Genomic DNA, 19,540 nt, shown 5'->3' on the forward strand with positions numbered 1-19,540 from the left:
CTACATGCGGCTGCACCTCCAGACTTGGGAAAGTTCCTGTTGGAGCTCCCGGAGGGAGATCTTGTAGTGGGCGGAGACTTTAACGCAGTGGCTCATAATACACAGGATAGGTTTCCGGTCCGGACACAGACGCCTGGCCCGTCCCGCTTCCGTGAATTCATGGAAGCGCAGGGACTACAGGACATATGGTGACGTCTTAACCCTGAAGGCCAACAATACACTTATTACTCAGCAACCCATAACAGCCTATCCCGCATTGACTATTTCCTTACATTGGGAGAGGGCCATCTCACGATAAATGACATGAAGATTAGGCCCCGGGGTATCTCAGATCATTCTCCTCTAACGCTGAGCTTGTCATGCTCTGAAAGAACCCGCAAAAGAGTATATCCAATTTACCCAGGGTATCTTAGGGTACCCCACATCCGTAAGGACTTGAAAAAGGCGACCAGGTACTACTTTACAGAAAATATAGATTCTGTAACATCCCCCACGACCTTATGGGAGGCCTATAAAACAGTGCTACGAGGGCAGGCGATTGCGACAATAGCAGGACACAGACGTATGCAAAAAAAGGAACTGCTAGATTTAGAACTAAAACTAGAAAAGGCTAACGCGGACCACATGGCAAACCCAACTTAGGATACGCTTCACACGCTTCACTTCTGCCAACAATTACATGACGACCACCTTAGGCGACGGACGGTTGAGAACATAGAGGCGACAGCGCACAGGGTGTATGATATAGGGGACAAAGCCAGTAAACTCCTGGCATGGCTAGATAAAAAAAAGGAAGGCGGCAGGAACATATTGCAATTAAGAGACACAGAGGGGATGTTACACTCACGCCCCTCCAAAATTATAGAAATCTTAGCTGATCACTTTCAAGGGGTATATACCCCAGAAGTAGAAGTCACAGCGGATGCGGCAATATCGGCGCTTAGTACTGTACAAACCGCGACTCTGCCACCTGAGGCTGTGGACGAGCTAGAGGCGGACCTATCGGTCGAAGAGATACAGACGGCAATCAATGCGCTTCGCACGGGCAAGGCGCTGGGCCCCAACGGGATCCCGATTGAATGGTGTCAGACTGACAGACGTACTGAGCAAACCCTTGCTGGCCATGTTTATGGAGAATCAAGTGAGGGGAACCTTGCCCCTGGATCAGCGGATGGCGACCATCGTGGCCATTCCGAAACCGGGTAAGTTACCCACTGAATGCACATCATACCGTCCGATTTCACTTCTTAATGCAGAAGCAAAAACTTTGGCTAAAATACTGGCCAACAGACTGATGCCCCACCTCCCACACATGATTCACCCAGACCAGTCCGGCTTCATGCCACATAGAAACACGGCGTTGAATTCTCCGACGTGTGCACGGAACACTAGCGCGAGCCCCCTTGCTGACAGAACCAGAGGCCATACTATCATTGGATGCCAGAATGGCGTTTGATATGGTGGAATGGCAATATCTCTTCGCAGTGTTAGCCCATATGGGCTTCGGCCCTAGGTTCATTTCCTGGATAAGACTATTGTACGCGAATCCTGTCGCACACGTAGCAGCAAATGGCCACATCTCCCGAGAAATCCCTCTAGCCAGAGGGACACGGCAGGGTTGCCCACTCTCCCCCCTACTGTTCACTTTGGTCCTAGAAACACTGGCCACTGTCCTTAGGACTACCCCATTATTAAAAGGAGTGCATTGGGGAGACAATTGGGAAGATATAGTTTCCCTATATGCCGATGACATGCTAATCTATCTGTCTGACCCGGAGGCCGGCATCCCGAAATTGTTGGCACTATGTGATACACATGGAATAAACTCTGGTTATACGATTAACTGGACAAAATCGGTCATCTATGTATTAAAGGGCCCTGCTCCGAACCTTCCTAGTGACTGCCCACTGACGATAGCAAACACCTCGTTTAAATATCTGGGTGTCTATGTCACTCGAGACGCAGAGGTATTCTATGAACAGAACTTACTACCGCCACTCACTCGCTTGAAAGCAGACGTGAGACATTGGAAAGCCCCCCCTCTAACGCTGCTGGGGCGAGCGGCATTGTTTAAAATGATGGCATTACCACGTCTCCTGTATATATTAGAGAACACTCCAATTGTGGTATCACCTTCTTATTTCCGGAGAGTGACGGCGGTGGTGACAGGTCTGTTATGGGGAGAGCGCCCAGCCAGGGTAGCGCATATAAAACTCAATCGAGGATGGTATGACGGGGGATAGCCCTGCCGAATATACAGTTGTATTATTGGGCATCGCAACTTAAGGTAATAAACCAGTGGATCCACACCCCACAGGACGACCCGGCATATCTAGCAGACAGAGCACAACTAGGTACACACAGCCTGCTGGCCCTACTATATAACCAAGGTCTCACGGCGAAGCTAATAGGCCCAACCAAACACACTGTGATGCTCTGGCACAAGGCACAGACACGACTCAAATGGAGAGGGGTTATAACTAAACTTACACCATTGTGGGACGCCAAACAACTAGGCTGCCTGAGATTTAGTGAGGGATTTACCCAATGGGATAATATTGGAATCACAACAGTGGGAGATTTATGGACCAGCAACGGAATGGTCTCTTTCTCACACCTACAGCAGCAGTATGAGCTGGGCCCCAATGAAACCTACAGATACATACAAATATGGCATCGAGCCAGGGTCGAAAATCCCGGAATCTTCGCCGCTGGAGGACCGTCTGCTCACTGACTTTATGCAAACAGGCGCCACGTCCCTCACTTACCGAAAACTATTGAATAATCTACCAGACCCTCTGGTTAAACTAAAAGAGAAATGGGAGGACGAGATAGGTGCCATGGATGAGACAGATTGGAACGCCGCGCTGGCATCACCGCGAGAAGCAGGCGTTTCGGCCCGATTTAGACTGGTACAATTTAAGATACTGCATAGAGTCTACTACACTAGAACCACCCTGCATAAAATACACAGGGCAGATCACCCGAACTGCCTTAGAGGTTGTGGAGAGGAAGGGACACTACTACACACACTTTGGGGTTGCCTGATTATAACTGACTACTGGCGACAAATCATGCGCACCATTTCCCCAACTTTAGAGACATCACTGACACCGGACCCACGGGTATGCCTGTTGAATGTGTGGGGAAGGAATGATCTGACGCTTCAGGGGCAGCAATGGGTGACGGTTGGGGTCATGGTTGCCAAGCGGGACATGGCGCAGAAATGGGGAGTGGCAGAGACACCGACTTTAGCACAATGGTGCAGGACTATGGACAGACTTATGACGATTGAGCGAGCAGTATACAAAATGAGAGCTAACCCTCGCAAATGGAATAAGATCTGGCAACCATGGAACACTTATAGGGGAGATCTGTGCGAACCTCTTCCTGAAGAAGATATAGATAGTTCAGGGGACGAGGAGGGGATGGATGACTGATGCACGGGGAGGTCATCGAGAGGAGTCGGGTGGAGGACTGGGACACGAACATATCTGAGTTACTGTAGGACTTGGGGACAAGAGGGTATAGGATAAATGCCCGGGAATCCCGACCAGCGTGAGGTGCTGAACATACATTGACTTTGATGCAAGTAAACATCTAATCTTACCGAGTCTAAAGTTTTGTTAAGAAATATATAACAGTAAGACTATACATATTAAATACACATTATACAAATGCCTTATGTAAATTGTCGACAAATGCTGCCGGACCGGAAGGTTGTCGGCTGAAGCTGTGTAAAAATGAAAGTGAACTATTATGTGAAAGACGACGGACCTCCTGGTTGTAACAGAATGCAATGTATTTTTGGCAACTGCAAATAAAGTCTTACACCAAAAAAAAAAAAGTCAGTGCGTAATTTGCAGACACTTTTTGAAAATGGAAAACTTGTATCTTGGGCTCATAGTAACGTGGTGAGAAGGGCTGGAACAGGATAAAGGGCCCAGATTACTTAACCCCTTCGAAGCTAATGACGAGCTGGGCTCGTCATGGCGCTTACCTGCCGTGCGCGGATGACAAGGCCAGCTCGTCATGATTTATGGTGTTTTACATTTTTTAGCGCAGGACGGGAAAACGCCTAGCAGCCATGTGGTTAAAACGTAAAGAGCTGGTAAAGAGTGTCAATTTTCCACGAAAATGTATACTCAATATACTAATTCTTTATATAACCATGAGGTGGAATTGTCCCAATCCCTAAGGAGACTCACCGATTTTCTTCCCAAAAAAGTGGTAAAAACTTAATAAGAAAGGTATAATGTCTCTTTATGCCCCACGGCATAATTGAAATATCAACCAGTGTTTAATATGTAAATAATATATATGTAATCTCCCAAAGATTTTCTTAGGCGGTGCTGCTGACAGCCCAAGTTGCAGAACATCAAGAATACCTACTTTTGATTCGACCTCATGCCTCCTTCCACCTCCCCACACTACCTGTCTCTATCCTAAAATTGCAGGTTTTTCATCCCTGCTTTCTCCCTTTGAAACAGGTTTGCTGTTGTTCTATTCCTCCCATTCATTCTTTTCTCTCTATTGATCTGGAGCAAAGTCTATGATGAAAATTAAGTCCCTGTCCACAAAAACGAATGCTGGTGTCCACCGGCTGCAAGCACCTGCACAAACTTTTGGGCCCATTAGGATGGCGGGCGGATTGCCTCCGCCAGCCTGGCGGTAGCCACCACTATCTGGCTCTAAATATGTGTGCTTTTAACAATTGCTACATCAACCACACACTATATTTATTAACATTATATAATATCATGTTAGTACCTATCAATTTCCTCAAATGAACTGACTTCATACTAATGAGAAATATATATTTATGATAACTGTATCAGTCTTGATGTTGATATCTTTGCAGCTAGAAGGTGCAAGCATTACTTAAAGGCTTGGCTTGTGTGACTAATATCGGGGTCAAAAGTATTGTGATACAAAAATATCACTGCAAAAACACAGAGGACAACATTTTGATTTTACATACCTGCTGTGTAAATTACCAAAATGTCGGCCAAATGAAATTGTGGACAGAAGTTTGACCATTAGCCGGATGACTACTTTAACATAAATGACAAAACATAGACCTAAAACTCTATTACAAATACAAAACAGTAAGCAAAATTCAAACAAAAATGATTAAAAAGTATTAACAAATACTACTATAAATTATATTCAACAAAGATTAATAAAAAATATATACAACTTGTATGTAAGTGGGAAATATTTGCAATTCTAACTTCAACTTAATAAATATTAAAATACAAATAAAAAAATTACAAATCTTCATTTAAACAAAAATTAAATTAAAAAATGCACAAAATAAAATCAAATTTACTATTTTCACTCCAAACTGAGCAACAGCAGAGAACTTGGACTTTGGCAGGGTCAGGTTTACTGTTCCCACTCCAACCTGAGCAACAATTGAGACCATATTGGACATTGGAAGGATCAGATTTACTGTTCCTATTCCCACCTGAACAACAGCATAGAAAGTTTTGGACTTTGGATGCAAGGAATTAGCTAGAAAATGTAAATATCCCCCACTTTGAGCCAAACCTGTAATGACATTGAGTGAACAAAACAAGTATGCTCAATTATTTCCTTGATCTTCACCTCTACTCATCCATCCATCCATTCATTCTGCCAATCACAATCCACCTTCACACGCATCATTCTCTCATTTCATCCATCAATTAACCCTTTCCATCCAACGGTTCATTGTTCCATCCATCCACCATCCACTGACCATTCAATCCACCAATCCAGTCCAACATTCATCCATCAACCTTTCACTTTTCTATCTTTCTGTCAATCTACCCCCTGCATACATTTTTTCAACATTCTATGCAATGATGATTCTGATCACAAACTGACGCATCACCCATTCATCCTTCCATCCTTCTTTTCGCCTATCTATCCTTCCATTCAGTCATCCATTCTTTCTTCCATCCATCTTTGCACCAAGTGAACCTGCCACCCTTACATCCAACATTTCATCTTTATGCAATCCAACATTGCACTCATTTTTCCATGACATTTTAATCCTTTCTTTCAACGTAACTTCTTTTCTTATGTTTCCTACATTCCTTTCACTATTCCTTCCTTTCACCAATGCTTCCTACATTCCTCTTTATCAGTTCTTTCTCAGCCATTATTCTTTCATTTTTCTCACCTTATTTTTTCTTTCTTACATTTCTTTGTCCTACTTATTGTTTCGGAGCTTTCTCTTTCATTTTCTGTGTTTACGTCATTTCTTTGTCTCCTTCACTGAAATCCACATATTTATTAGCCCCTGACCTCTATCTACCTCAGCCCTGCCCAGGTATTTCTTTAGAGCATTTCATGAGCCTTTTGAAAATAGAAAGTGGCCCATGTAAACCTAACAAATGTTTTAGTAGGGCCCAGATTATCAGTTCAAGTGGAAAGCCTCATTTAAGATGTTAAAGCAGGGCTCAGAACACCACTGTTTGGTGGGACCACATTTACTATTCCACTTCAACCTGCGCAATAGAAGGAAAGTGTTGGATTTCGAAGGGTTCAGATTTACTATTTCCACTCGAATCTGAGCCACAGTAGGAAAAATGTCAGAATCGGAGAAGTAAGATTTATTGGTCCCACTCCAACCTGAACATCAATAGTGAAAGAGAATAACTTTAATGGGGTCAATGTACTGTTCCAACTCCAAACTGAGCAACAGTAGGAACAATGCTGAACTTTTGAAGGATTATATTTACTATTCTCAATCTAACCGGTCCAGCAGTATAAAAAGTGTAGAATTTTGAAAATGTCACATTTAATATTCCTACTCATAAGTAATAGGAAAATGACTTAAATTAAACTAAATAAATATAAAATAGAAATAAAAAATAGTTACAAAAAATGTAACACTAAAACCGATGAAACACTGTAAGAAAGTGGAGTATTATGCAGTGAAGATGTTTAGGCCTTTGGAATCACTCTAATCAATCCCTAGCTCAGTCCTGGTAGTGTGGCACAAAGCAGTCAGGCTTTACTAGAGGAACGTGTTAAGCATTTTAGAGTACCAACACAGATGATAAGTAATTGGTGCGATGCGGAAGAAGTCTGATACCAATTTATAAAAATAGATCAGACTTTTTATATAAATTTAGATACCAAAACTAAGACAATCAAATGAGTAGAACAGGAATTATGGATTTCAGAAGGAAAAATAAATCAGTGCAATCACTACTGCTAAACTTTAATATTGGGGTGCATGGTAAAAAGCACTAGTACCAATCGGTCACTTGCAGGTCGAACCCACTGGGGGTAAGGTGATGTGGGTCCCAGGACCAGCCCACGACAATTAGGTGGATTTTACCTGGCTTGTTCGCCCCGGGAGTAGAGTCGCTGTAGCTGTCCCTGGCAGTCCCTGGTGCTGAAGCGGGAGTCGCGAAGGAAGCTGGTTATACCGCTCAGACGATGCTGGTGAGGAAACGGATGCAAAAAGCAAGCAATGGGGCAACTGAGGTGGTTGGTTGAAGGTGCTGTGAAGTTCCCTCTGGTTGCAGTGTCGAGTAAAGGTAGTGGTAGCCAGACTGGCCACCAACAACCCTTGGCAGCGGTAAGGTCAGCATGAAGATATTCTGATGTCCGGAGGTCCAGGAGAAAACGGTAGCCCCCTGAAACCTGCTGGAGGTTCAAGACTACATTTCCCACAATGCACAATTCTTTCGTTCTGTGTGGTTGCTTTTACCTGCAGAGGACTAGTGCTTCTAGTCCAAGGTTGGCTGGAGTTGCACTTGACTCTCAAAGGGACCCCCCCTGTCTGGGGGAGCCGGTCTTTGGTCCGGGACAAGTTGCAGTCATGCAGTTGCAGGGTGGTTGCCACAGATGCAGAGTATCGCTCCTTTGTGTTGTTCAGGTTCTGAAGTCCCAGACTTGGGTCCATTCTTTGTCATCTGCTGCAATATGATTTAGAACTGAGGTTCTGATGCCATTGGTGCCTCTTAGATCCTAGATTTAGGGGTGTTAGGGGTGTGGGTGCAAGTAGCCAATGGGCTACTATCCCAGCAGCTGATCGGCCCCTGAAGTGACGACATCCGGTTGGAAAGTGGTGTCTCATTTCCTACCCAGACCCTCTATTCTGCCTCTTTTAAAAATGGCAGAAACCTTCCTTTGCTGTACAGACCAGGTAGCCCACCCTTGGAGTGTGGCTAGCCTTCTGGGGGTGTACACCTTCTGGTGACTTAATGTTTATGCCTGCCTGGGTGCAAATGTGCCGGGGGCAGGGAGTGGGCTGTTTACTTATTTGGGAGGAAGCCTGGATGCATATAAGAGGCAGTGTAAGCTTTGTAGCTCAATACCTTGATATGCCACTTCACTAGCCATCCTGTCAGGGAGTGGGGTGCCACCTCCTTCCTGATCAGGACTTTGTTTCTGACTCCTGGGAGTGTTCACACCTCCTGGCGGAGGGTCAGATTCCTGGCTTGGTGGCAGCAGCTGCAGGCTGTCAGCCAGGGCACAGGAAAGTTCAGAGCAATCAGGTGGACAATGGCTAAGGTAGCCACCTGGGTACATGTCACATCAAATCTGACATGGGAATCGTGTCATGGGTGATGAGACAAGTTCTTTTATACTAAACATGACTTATTTCAGTGGGGCCATAATGGAGCTGGCAACCTCGGGGTGCATGGGTGCTAGCCTGTCTTATCATATGGTCCCCATATCATTTATAGTAGCCTTTAAAGAAAATAGGCTACCATATGGACATATAAGCTTGCACTTATATATCCACACCTTTAATATAATATAATGCACCCTGGCTGAGGTGGCCTACCTTAGAGTTGACTGGCATATAATAAAAATAGTGCTTTGACCATGCCACACATGGTGAGGGCAAAGACAAGCATGAGCAGTTTGCACTGCTCAGCCAATCTGCAATGGCAGGACTGCTGTCTTCTGTTTAACTGGGTCATTCAGGATGGCTTCAGACCATGGTGGCCCCTCTAACTCCCATGCCCTGGGAACCACTAGTACCACTTACCAGGGACTGATAAGGGGGTTAAAGTCCTTGTCAATTGGGGGTGACCTATTTACATGCATCAGTTTAGGGAGAGAGCTCTGGCACTGGGGCCTGGTTAGCAAGCTCCAGTGCACTTTCAAAGATATAACCATCAACACTGGGGCAAAAAGTGTGAGGGATATCATGCAAAAAAGGTCACTTTACTACAACCACACTATTGCATTAATTTGAAAATAGATATTAGTTATTAAGGAAAAATTAAATATAATTCCATAAAATAAAAATATTCATTAAAGATAAAAATAGTACTTAGTTCAAAATATATAAATACAATGAATCTGTAACTAAATAAAAAAAATGTATGAACTCCATATGAAATCTTTTAAAAATATAGAATTCATAAAATGAATAACCAATTTCAACAATTAAAATTAATACAAAATATATTTATAAATACTACCAATCCTACTTCCTTGCAAACACAAGAATGAACAAAAAAGTAATAATTAACATTTTACAAACATAATAAACACAAACAATAGAAGTAGCATATTAATTAATACAAATAATTTTAAAGATCTACATTTTTTCAAAGCAACCAAATATTGATATGGTTATCAAAATAAGAAACTTGTAATAATCTGCTTATTTAATAAATTATTTAACTAATTACAAATACGTCATTTATTTAAAGAAATGCAAAATATATACATTTAAAACACATCCCTTTATTCTATTACCCTCAAAACCCAACAACCCAAATAATATTAATAAGTGTACTCATCTAAGATATATAAAATTCATATTTTATCAAATGCACGAAAATATACATATTAGAATTAGTTATTGTACCTAATTAATAATCAAATCAACCAATTACCATTCTAAAAATTGTTTAACAATTTATTACTGTGTAAAATATACATTGTAACACACTTCCCTCCCTATCCCCTAGAAATCCAACAACGCATCAAGTCAAATAAGATAAAATAATAATTATTTCAGTATACTACCACACCAAAAAAATAAGAAATACTAAAAATAACTACAAATAAGTAACAATAAAATAATAATAACTTAAAACGCTCAAACTAGTAAACATTTTACAAATACAATAATTTATACAGATATAATAAATATCACAACATTGAATACTTTGTAATAATTAATCAAATTAAATAAAAAATATTATCTGCGATATTATGTCTCATAATATTCTGGTCATCATAGTATTTTTGCAACAATATTAATGACCAACAATATTTTTGAAACAATATAGTGATTTAAAAGCTCTTAAAGAAGAGGATCCTGTTACTGGTTTCCATGTAATTTAATTGTGGACATATATTTATTATATTTTTGATTTACAGTACTTTCATTAGTAGATGTTACCCAACAGGAAAATGTCTGTGTTAAGTGTATGGTAAATGAACTTTGTAGGACTCCTAGAATTATGTTTTTTTTTGGATTAATGTGTAATTTTCTTTTTTGTTTCATGTTTATGACCATCTTCATCAGCCTTTCGTTTGTTCGTCCCTCCTTCCTCCCACTGTTCATTACTTGCTTTTCCTACCAGGTTGCCCAAGTCCTGCCAAACTCATGGGAGGCTCCTGACAAAGGTGGCGGCCTACTGCGTTCTTACAGTACAAAGCGAGATGGCTCTGCTGCCCTGGATTGGACTCACCAAACAGCATGGGATGGAGATGCACATATGGCCATTGCTGCTACCACTGAAGTAAGAACATGTAACAGGGACCAGAGAGCAAGAGAAGATTAAAGGAAGGGTAGAAAATAGGAGGAACATAGAGAGCACTTAACGAAACAGGATTGGATGCTGACATGAGAGGAATATACTAGAGAAAGATGGGGTAAAGGAAAGTGAAGCTATAAAATTGCTGGTTTTCATTCATTCTTTAATTTATTTGTTCATTCATTCCTTATGGGTGGATAAAGCATTCTTGAAGATAAATGAAGACTGTTGCTAGGTCTGGTCCGCTAAAGAAGTGGTATGAGATCTGACATTGTTGTGTTATTTACTATTCTTAACTCCACATCTAACCAAATTGATGATGTAGTTGTAATGGATAGAAATTATTTGCCATTCGAGATACAGTATGAAATATAATGACTGCCCCAGCCCAGAAGAGTAATCAGGTCACAGCAAAATTTTCCTCTTGACTTATGCAGCACAATCCTTCTCTATTTGGATTCATTCTTGTTTTGCATATAGAACTCTTTACCTACTACTATCCTATAGCTGTGACTTTTCAGTCTTTTGATCTCAGTGGCGGCATGCCAAGGGACACGCATCTTGGTATACACTCATTTACGAGAACTTGCCTCTCGATGAACTCAGTGACAACCTTATCATTATGTTGGGTCAATCACTTGGGCAAATTGAAGTTCTACCTGAGCCTCCCTGGAAACACCCACTTGCATGTTTCCCTATAACTCAGGATCAGAATGTTACAAAGATGTAATTTCAAGACCTTTACCAATTTCTCCAGTGCAACCTTTCCCAAGGAATAGGATTGTGCTTGAGTTGTCTCAAATAGCGCAAGATCATCAACTTTGTTCCGCAGAAGATCATTTGCTAAAGCTTGGACTTTTCTCCTATAAACACAAGTTCCAAGGTCACACAGTAATGCTGCTTTAGTTAGAGATAATAATTTTTACAGGAGGAGAAGAAAGCATGTCTCTTTGCCCAGGTGATGCACTGGACTCCTGCCCCTTGGCGATAAGTAAACCTTTGTGTTCCATCGACAACCGTCATCGGCATTTTTGTTGGAAACCGATATTATGTGCATCTGGGTGTTAATAAATATAATTTCAGACTATCAACAACCCTCACTTTTGACTCTGTAGCCCGTGATACTCGTCAAAGTGGAAAGAAACAGGGATATACAGGCCTCTGGACATTAAATCCAGACTCTCGTTGAATAGCAATAAATATATGATAGTCGTCTAAGATCGGAAATCCAACGTCCATAAAAAGAGACCTGCGCATTTAAAACCATGAAATTAAAAATGCATTAAAATCTCTGTGAATTATTTATAAAACACATAATAGCAAGCATCACTTTCCCAATTAAGACACAACAATGTATTGTAGTAAGTGCCTTGGGGATTTAACTCATTTTGGAAAAAAATTCTGCTATAAAGAAGCCTCATTGACTGAACAGTATAATTCACTGCTGATGGACATAGCTCTCCAGGGAGCATTATTGGGCAGTCACAGCCAATTTTATGGCAATATACAGACTTCTGGAGGCAAGAATTATTTTTGTGTGGATGAACGGGCTCCTGCCCCAGACTTACCTGGGCCTGTCACCCTCCAACTAATTAAGGCCCTCACAGACCAGCTCTAGCGCCTTGAGGCTGCACACTCCTCTCCCAAAAACACACTCTCTTGTGCCTGGGCTGCCTCTGTCTTCGGCCACCGCCCCCTACACTCCTCCCACATCCCAGTGCCTGATTAATGCAGCTGCAGCGCATACCTGCCATAAGTAGGTGCACAGGGCGCTGCCCCTGACTTCCCTCGACCAGTCCTCCAATTGGTCAAGGCCTTCATGACTCGGCTCCAGTACCTTGAGTCTGATGCTTCCTCTCCAGCGAACAGTCTCTCTCTCTAATGCCTGTGCCACCTCTGGCATTGAACTCCGTTGTCTTCTGACTTTTGGCCTTCTTGCTCACCGTTCTGTTACCTTTTTCTGTTTTCTTACACTCTTTTGCACTCTTCTGTTGCCTTTTTCTCTTCTCTCCCACTCTCACCTTTCTGTTGTGTGTTTGTATTTCTGCTCTCTTGTGCTCTACCCTTCCATTGCCGTACTCTTTGTCACCCTTTTGTGCCTTTCTGCTTTTCACCCTTTTCTTCAATTTTTGCCTTTCTGAGTACCTCGCATTTTCCTACCCTTTTGTTGCATTTCTGGGCCCCCTCCAGTGGTCTGTTTTTCCACCTCCAGCGCACTCTCCCTCCTCCCCCGATCCCTACCTGGCCCTTCCGCATCACTGCTCCTTTCCATGCAGCACAATAGCCCACCCACTGCCTCCTGCACTCAGGCCAACATCCCAGGGCCTAGTTACAGGGGGCAAGAAGCACAGCCGCTCTGCAGACACTCGCAGCAGGCATGCAAAAGCCAATCCTGTCTGCATCCATCCACACATGCAATGCGCCCAGCGGCACAGGGAGAATCGCAAATATATGCAAGGAATCCTTCAGATGCACAACAACCATAGAAGCTGCAACCCTCTACATGGAGAACCTGCACTTTAAGCTACATACGTCAGATAAATACACTCTTAGTGGAACCCTCATATACTGACCACTGAGACTTGGTGTGACTTTTGCAGACAACAGCCATCAACCCCAGCATCTACATCCTATTAGAAGACTTCAATTTCCATTTTCAAAACAAGAGCAATCCCAACACTACCAGACTCTTAGAGACCCTAGAGAATCTGGGACTTTACATAACATATCAACGGACTCAAACACTCCTTCAACAACATTGAACTCACAACAACCATGTGGCTCAGCTGGACTGACCATGCCAACATTAATTTCCTCATCTGCATACACCGCCCAACAAGACCCTCCACCGCCCAACAAGACCCTCCACCATAAACATGGCCAAACAAAGCTGTAGCATCAACCAGGACCCCAACTGGGTAGACACCCTGCATCTAAATCAATCAGCCTGCAACAATGACCTAAACAGCGATGTCAAAGACCTGGACGATTGGATCATGAAATATGCATACTCCCTGTTACCCCGTAAGCACAATGCGCAGAGGAAAATACGGAAGCAGTCCAGGGGATACACAGAGGAACTCCTTGCAACAAAACAACACGAGGAACTCCTTGCAACAAAACAACACTGCAAACAACTAAGAAGAAAATGGAGAATTAACCATCTAGACAATATTAAAATAGCATATAAGATAGCCCTTATATGCTACCACCAACAAATCAAATAAACAAAGAAAAAAGTCTTAGCAAAATGCATAGACAGCAGCTCCAATAGCAGAAAAGAAATCTTCAACATCATCAATGACATCACTTCACCAGCCGCAACCACCAACTGCATCATGCCCTAGCAAGAACTATGTGAAAAACTCTCAGAATTCTTAAGAGACAAAATAAAAGCCATGTATAACAAATTCGACCCTCAACCAAATCCGTATTCCTTCAGCTACAGGATACCCACAAACACCCACATTTCCATCTCTTCTGAGATGTTCCTGGAAGTCTGTAAACATGCAATGGTCAACGCATTGCTGAAGAAACCCTCAGCAGACCCCTACACAACTATCAAACTACCACCCTATCTTCCTTTTACCCTACCAGGCCAAAGTGATGGATAACGCCATAAACAAGCAACTCTCTGACCACCTCCATGCACACCTTCACCTGGACAACAGAAAATGTGGTTTCTGGCAGAACCACAGCACCAAGACTGTCTTCATCACAGCAACTGATGACATCAGGATGATCCTAGAGCAAGGAGACACTGCAGCCCTTATACTACTCAGCCTGTCTGTAGTCTCCCACTCCACCCTGATCAAAATACTACATGAGACAGACATACAAGGACTCAACCTCAACTGAATTTGGTCTTTCCTCATAGGAAAAACACTAAGGGCCTGATTCACAATGGTAAACTCACACTTTCATGTCAGTTTACGATTGTTTGCTTTTCACAAAAAGATTTACAAGTAGTATCTTGAATAGCAAATAATTGTAAACTTACACAAGAGTGTAAGTTTACGTTTTTGAATCAGGCCCAAAGAGTCAACCTGCCACACCATACACATCGAAGGCCAAGAACCTCATTAGTGGAGTCTGCCAAGGATCATACTTAAGTCCTATGTTAGTCAACATCACCTTGACTCTGTTAGAGGACCTTGTAAAATCCTATTACATCAACACACTCTCCTACATTGACAACACCCAAATGATACTCTCTTTGTCAGACAAGACCCGCTACTACAAAAAACAGCCTCACAAAATACATGGCTACAGTAAGCACATGAAAGAAAAACAACTGCCTCAAACTGAACAGGGTCAAAACTGAAATAGTGATCTTTGGACGGAAAGCCTCCTCTTAAGGCTCCACCTGGTGGACAATGAACCTCAGACCCTAACCCACTCCCACCACTTATGCAAAAAATATTGGAATCAAGCTCCACATGACAGCCCAAGTAAATGCAGTGACCACCACTTGCTTCCACATTCTTAGGATGCTATAAAAGATCCTCAAACGACATCCTGAGAACACAAGGAAAATGGTCACACATGCCTTGATCACCAGCAGACCCAATCTCTACAACACACTCTAAGAAAGAATCACTTAGCAACTCCTAAACTGGCTCCAGACACTCCAAAATGATGTAGCAAGACTTAGATTCAACCTACCTTGACACATGCACATCATCCCACAACTCAGATAACTGTACTGGCTCCCAATCTACAAATGCAGCCATTTCAAACTGCTCACACACGTACAAAGCACTACACAACACCGGCCCTGCATACCTTAACAGGTGCATATGATTATACACACCTCTCAGGCAACTCGTTTTAGCCAGACTCTCACTGGCATGCATACCCGGGATCCGCAAAGCGCCGCTGAAGGCTGCACCTTCGTATCTCTCTCCCCCAAAGCATGGAACGACATTGCTCACCACATCAAAGCCTTCGCGTTGCTTCTTTAGCTCTGCAAGAAGCTGAAGACCTGCCTCTTCGATTAACATCACCAGAAAACGCTGCCCGCCACCTGCAAATTGCCGGGATACCCTCATGGGTGTTTAGCACACTATGCAAATGCACATAACACAACATTGTGCAACAAGGACTACAGTGTAGGGAATACTTTCATTGACATGTGTCTCACTTCACCATTACATGTATAGATGTAATTAAGGAGAATTGCAGTATGTTTAGTTTAAAATCTTTCTTTGTTAAAGAAACCATCAATAAAGCACAGCATAAGGTATGTAGAACAATATGCACATGTATCTTAAGTAGTTTAAAATCACCCCCAATCCATTTTAGTGTGGAAGATTCACCAATCTGTCCCCAATTCAGCTCTGCCTTGCCCAAGAGAAAATATTGGGGAAGAAGGGAAGGACATGGGAACACGTATGGCCTGATCTATAGTATAGTGTGCGGATTGCCATTCATCACGGTGGCAGAGGACATAAAGTTTGCCACACTGATTGACTGAGGTGATCATTGTTATCAGGGGCATTGTTGTCAGAAACGTGGCTGTCCGCATGAGTAAACAAAGTGGGCGGGCCAACGATTTGGTGGACAGGGGACTCTGTCACGTTTGTGGTAGAGTACCTTGTCTCGCAAATTCTAAATCAGGCCCTCAGTCACATATCCTCAGCTTAACACAAATATAGCGCAACTAAGAAGAAGGCCCACATAAAAAGAACCACTAAAAGAAGCCCTTTTAGAACTCTGGTGTAGAAACTCAGGAACACACGGGCCTAAGTGTAAGAAAAAAGAATCCATAAATCACCAGAATCAAATTTACTTGGGAGAACTTATGGAACTGAAGTGCTCTGATCGTCAGTGTTCCATATTTTCGCAGATTCAGGCAATTGTTGGCGGGCTTCAAATGGATGGGTAAACGCTTTCACTCATCCTTTTGCTACCACCCTCAGTTTCACTGAGTTACAGAACGAAGAAATGAAAAAAGAGAGGACTTGCTAGCCATGATATACAGAAGGTGTAAAACCCTATATTGTAAGGTTGTGATTGAGATTACACAGAGCGGAATCCAATAAGCTTCCACCACCAAAAATATGTTTTGTCTAACATTGATTTTTTTAAAATAATCATTAAAATATTTATTGATTTAATAAAATTTCTTATATAATAATGGTAACAAGTTGCACAAATAATATTGAATATATACCTGTACAGTCAAGATTAGTTTTCTGTCTGCAGATACAATTCATTGAAACAAAACTCATAAAAAAGGACTATCACCTTCCACACACACTCATGCCCACATACACGCAAATTAAAAACATGAGCTATGAACAACTACTAGATCCAAAACACTAAGCAGTCCAATGTATTCCAATCATGTTACATCGTAGCGAATAGGCCAGAAGCCCATATAAAACATGGTTGTGTTTTTAGATGGCTTAAAAGACCTATACACCACCTTCCCTCAGAACCATGCACATTCCCGAGATATTACAACATGGTAGGAAGTCCATACTTTAATTTACAATTTCTCTGGTCCTCTTAGGCATAAGCTCTATATATCTATTGATGGCCAATCACAGTGCTAATCTAAAGAATTTCAGCCAAGACTTTGTTTAGGCACACCAATCTAATCTTGTTCTAATGTGTTCCACAGAACGAGACCCACCAACCAAAGCCCTCCCAATAGTAATACATTTACACCATGAGATAGTGGAGAACCCACATATTTAGGTGGCATGTCATAGAGGCACAAGAATAAGGAAGCATCGTCACGGACTTCCGGGCAGCCACAGAAACAAAGAGGTGAAGTGTCCACAAAGCTACTAAGTGTACCACGTTTATCTTTGTCTTTATAATCTGAAGTTCATCTCCAATGAGGTGTCATTTGTGGAACACCAGGTAATATGTGAATCTTAGGATCCTTCAAAGTAGCCCTTTTATCTTAGCAACCATTTTTGTCAGTTCATCTCTCTTTCTAGAGGAGCACAAGTCTGCAATGATAGATCCCATTCCACTTGGGGTATCCTTAGAGCCTCTTGTAGTTATCCTGGTAGCCATATATGTGTTATTCCGCAATGGAGGGGATCCCCAATCATCAGCAGTGAAAAACTCCAACAAAAAGGATATAATACCCTATCACTGAAACTGAAAATATTTTTATTTAGAGTTTAGTAATGATTGGGGGTGCATCTACTCTCTGTGAAGTGACTTCCTGGATGCCTAAAAGGGCCAGGACACTCTTCGGATGGCTGTGCGCTTTAGAAATATTTTCATTCATTCACTCCAGGTTGGAGGGATACCAAACACTTGCCATCCAGTTGGAATTGTGGTGTTTCCATGTCTTCTAGCTTGGATTCCTCCTTAGTCATCATAGCAGTGATGGTATTATCACTAAATTTCCAGACTTATGAAACACTGACTTGTGCTTGAAACTGAAGATCAGTAGTTGCAGCCAAGCATTGTACGCTTTCCAGGTCATGTTCGTTGTCATTGATTCTGGCATGAATCTTTGCAAAGCTTCCTTCCTAACAGAAAACTTTCCTGCAATACATTTCAAGATAGTTCTCGGATCTTGCAGAATGGTCAGACAAGGTCATCCGGACCTCTCTTATCATCAGTGTCTTTGCCTGTTGCAGTGGATAGAGTGTGGCTCAATGGTTAGAGCGGCAGACCTTGATGCAGAGTGCTGGCCAGGGACCAGGGTTCGATTCCCGCCTCGGCGGGATCGGGCTTAAAATTCCTCTGACTGGATATTCTCGCCTCAGTGCTGAATCTAAGCATGGGCCCCACGCTGCAACTCTGGGCAATAGCTTGCTTAGTCTCCACAACGGCCCCCGATACACAAGGGATGCCTGGTTTCACCATGGGATGCCCAGGAGTGGACACCTCACAAGGAAAAGCCAGGAGGGGTTCCCTTGTGGTAGGAGTACAAGCGCCGGGATACTTACGGGTGACTGTTCGCGCTATACAAATACAACACATAGAGAAATAAATCATTCATGCTCAAGGCCGGACTGGCCGTAGCGGGCACCAGGCGTTTCCCCGGTGGGCCGCCAGGGTGGGGGACGATTTTGGGCCCCTGGGGGTCGTTTCTGTTACATGGCGGTTTTTGCAGCATAGCGACCCCTGTAACAAAATCGTCCGAAACCGGCTGTGGCAAACAGCTTGGCCACTCCCAGGGGGGTTGGCCGAGCTCTTTGCCAGGGCCAGTTTTGGTTTCCAGTCCGGCCCTGTTCATGCTGGCCTCTTATTGGTTTGGCTAGGTCCGTTTTGAATGGCATTGGAGTATGGTGATCTGTTTTATCCCTCAGGCTCAGTTGCCTGAATGCCCCTACTACTTCTGTCCAGGATTCACTCTTCTCTTTCAGAAGTGATTACTCATCAGCACATACCATCTGCTCAGTCCATTGATTCGTGCTCATAAAGCTGAACAAACCACAGTCGGCACTCTACAAACCAAATCCAGCCCTGTATATATCCAGCATACATCCAGGCCACTTTGTTGCTGCTGACTCACCCTGGGTTGTTTGCTTCACCTTGTGGAAATCAGGATCGTCCCCAAGGTCCTGCCAGAGCCATTGCTCCCCACCAAAGCAGCAGCAGGGCCATCTTAAGGGCGTGAAAGGAGCGTTCCAGGGTTGTTGCTGGAGGTGTTCCTAGCAACATCCAGGGCTTTTTGACACTTCCCCAGATTTACGAGAAATTGTAAGTTTGGGGCAGCACCATAAACATACGCCTGGGGAGGCATGAGGGAGGCACAACAAGGATAAATATCTTTATTTCTCCTCATTTTTCCTCTTTCTATGTTGCACCACACATATACGGAGAGGAAAAAG

The 19,540-nt window shown here is 42.9% G+C and overlaps 1 protein-coding gene across 3 annotated transcripts in view; it reads left to right on the forward strand.

Moving 5' to 3' along the window:
* KCNS1 (potassium voltage-gated channel modifier subfamily S member 1) overlaps positions 1 to 19,540 on the forward strand; it is a 164,207-nt gene that overhangs the window by 69,050 nt on the left and 75,617 nt on the right. For all 3 annotated transcript variants that reach the window (XM_086929032.1, XM_086929030.1, XM_086929031.1), the window contains exon 3: positions 10,557 to 10,715. In XM_086929032.1, coding sequence (XP_086785158.1) covers positions 10,557 to 10,715 — 159 coding nt within the window. The remainder of the gene's footprint in view (positions 1 to 10,556; positions 10,716 to 19,540) is intronic.

This window comes from Lissotriton vulgaris, chromosome 7 (assembly GCF_964263255.1).
Source record: "Lissotriton vulgaris chromosome 7, aLisVul1.2, whole genome shotgun sequence".
Classification (NCBI taxonomy): Eukaryota; Metazoa; Chordata; class Amphibia; order Caudata; family Salamandridae; genus Lissotriton; species Lissotriton vulgaris.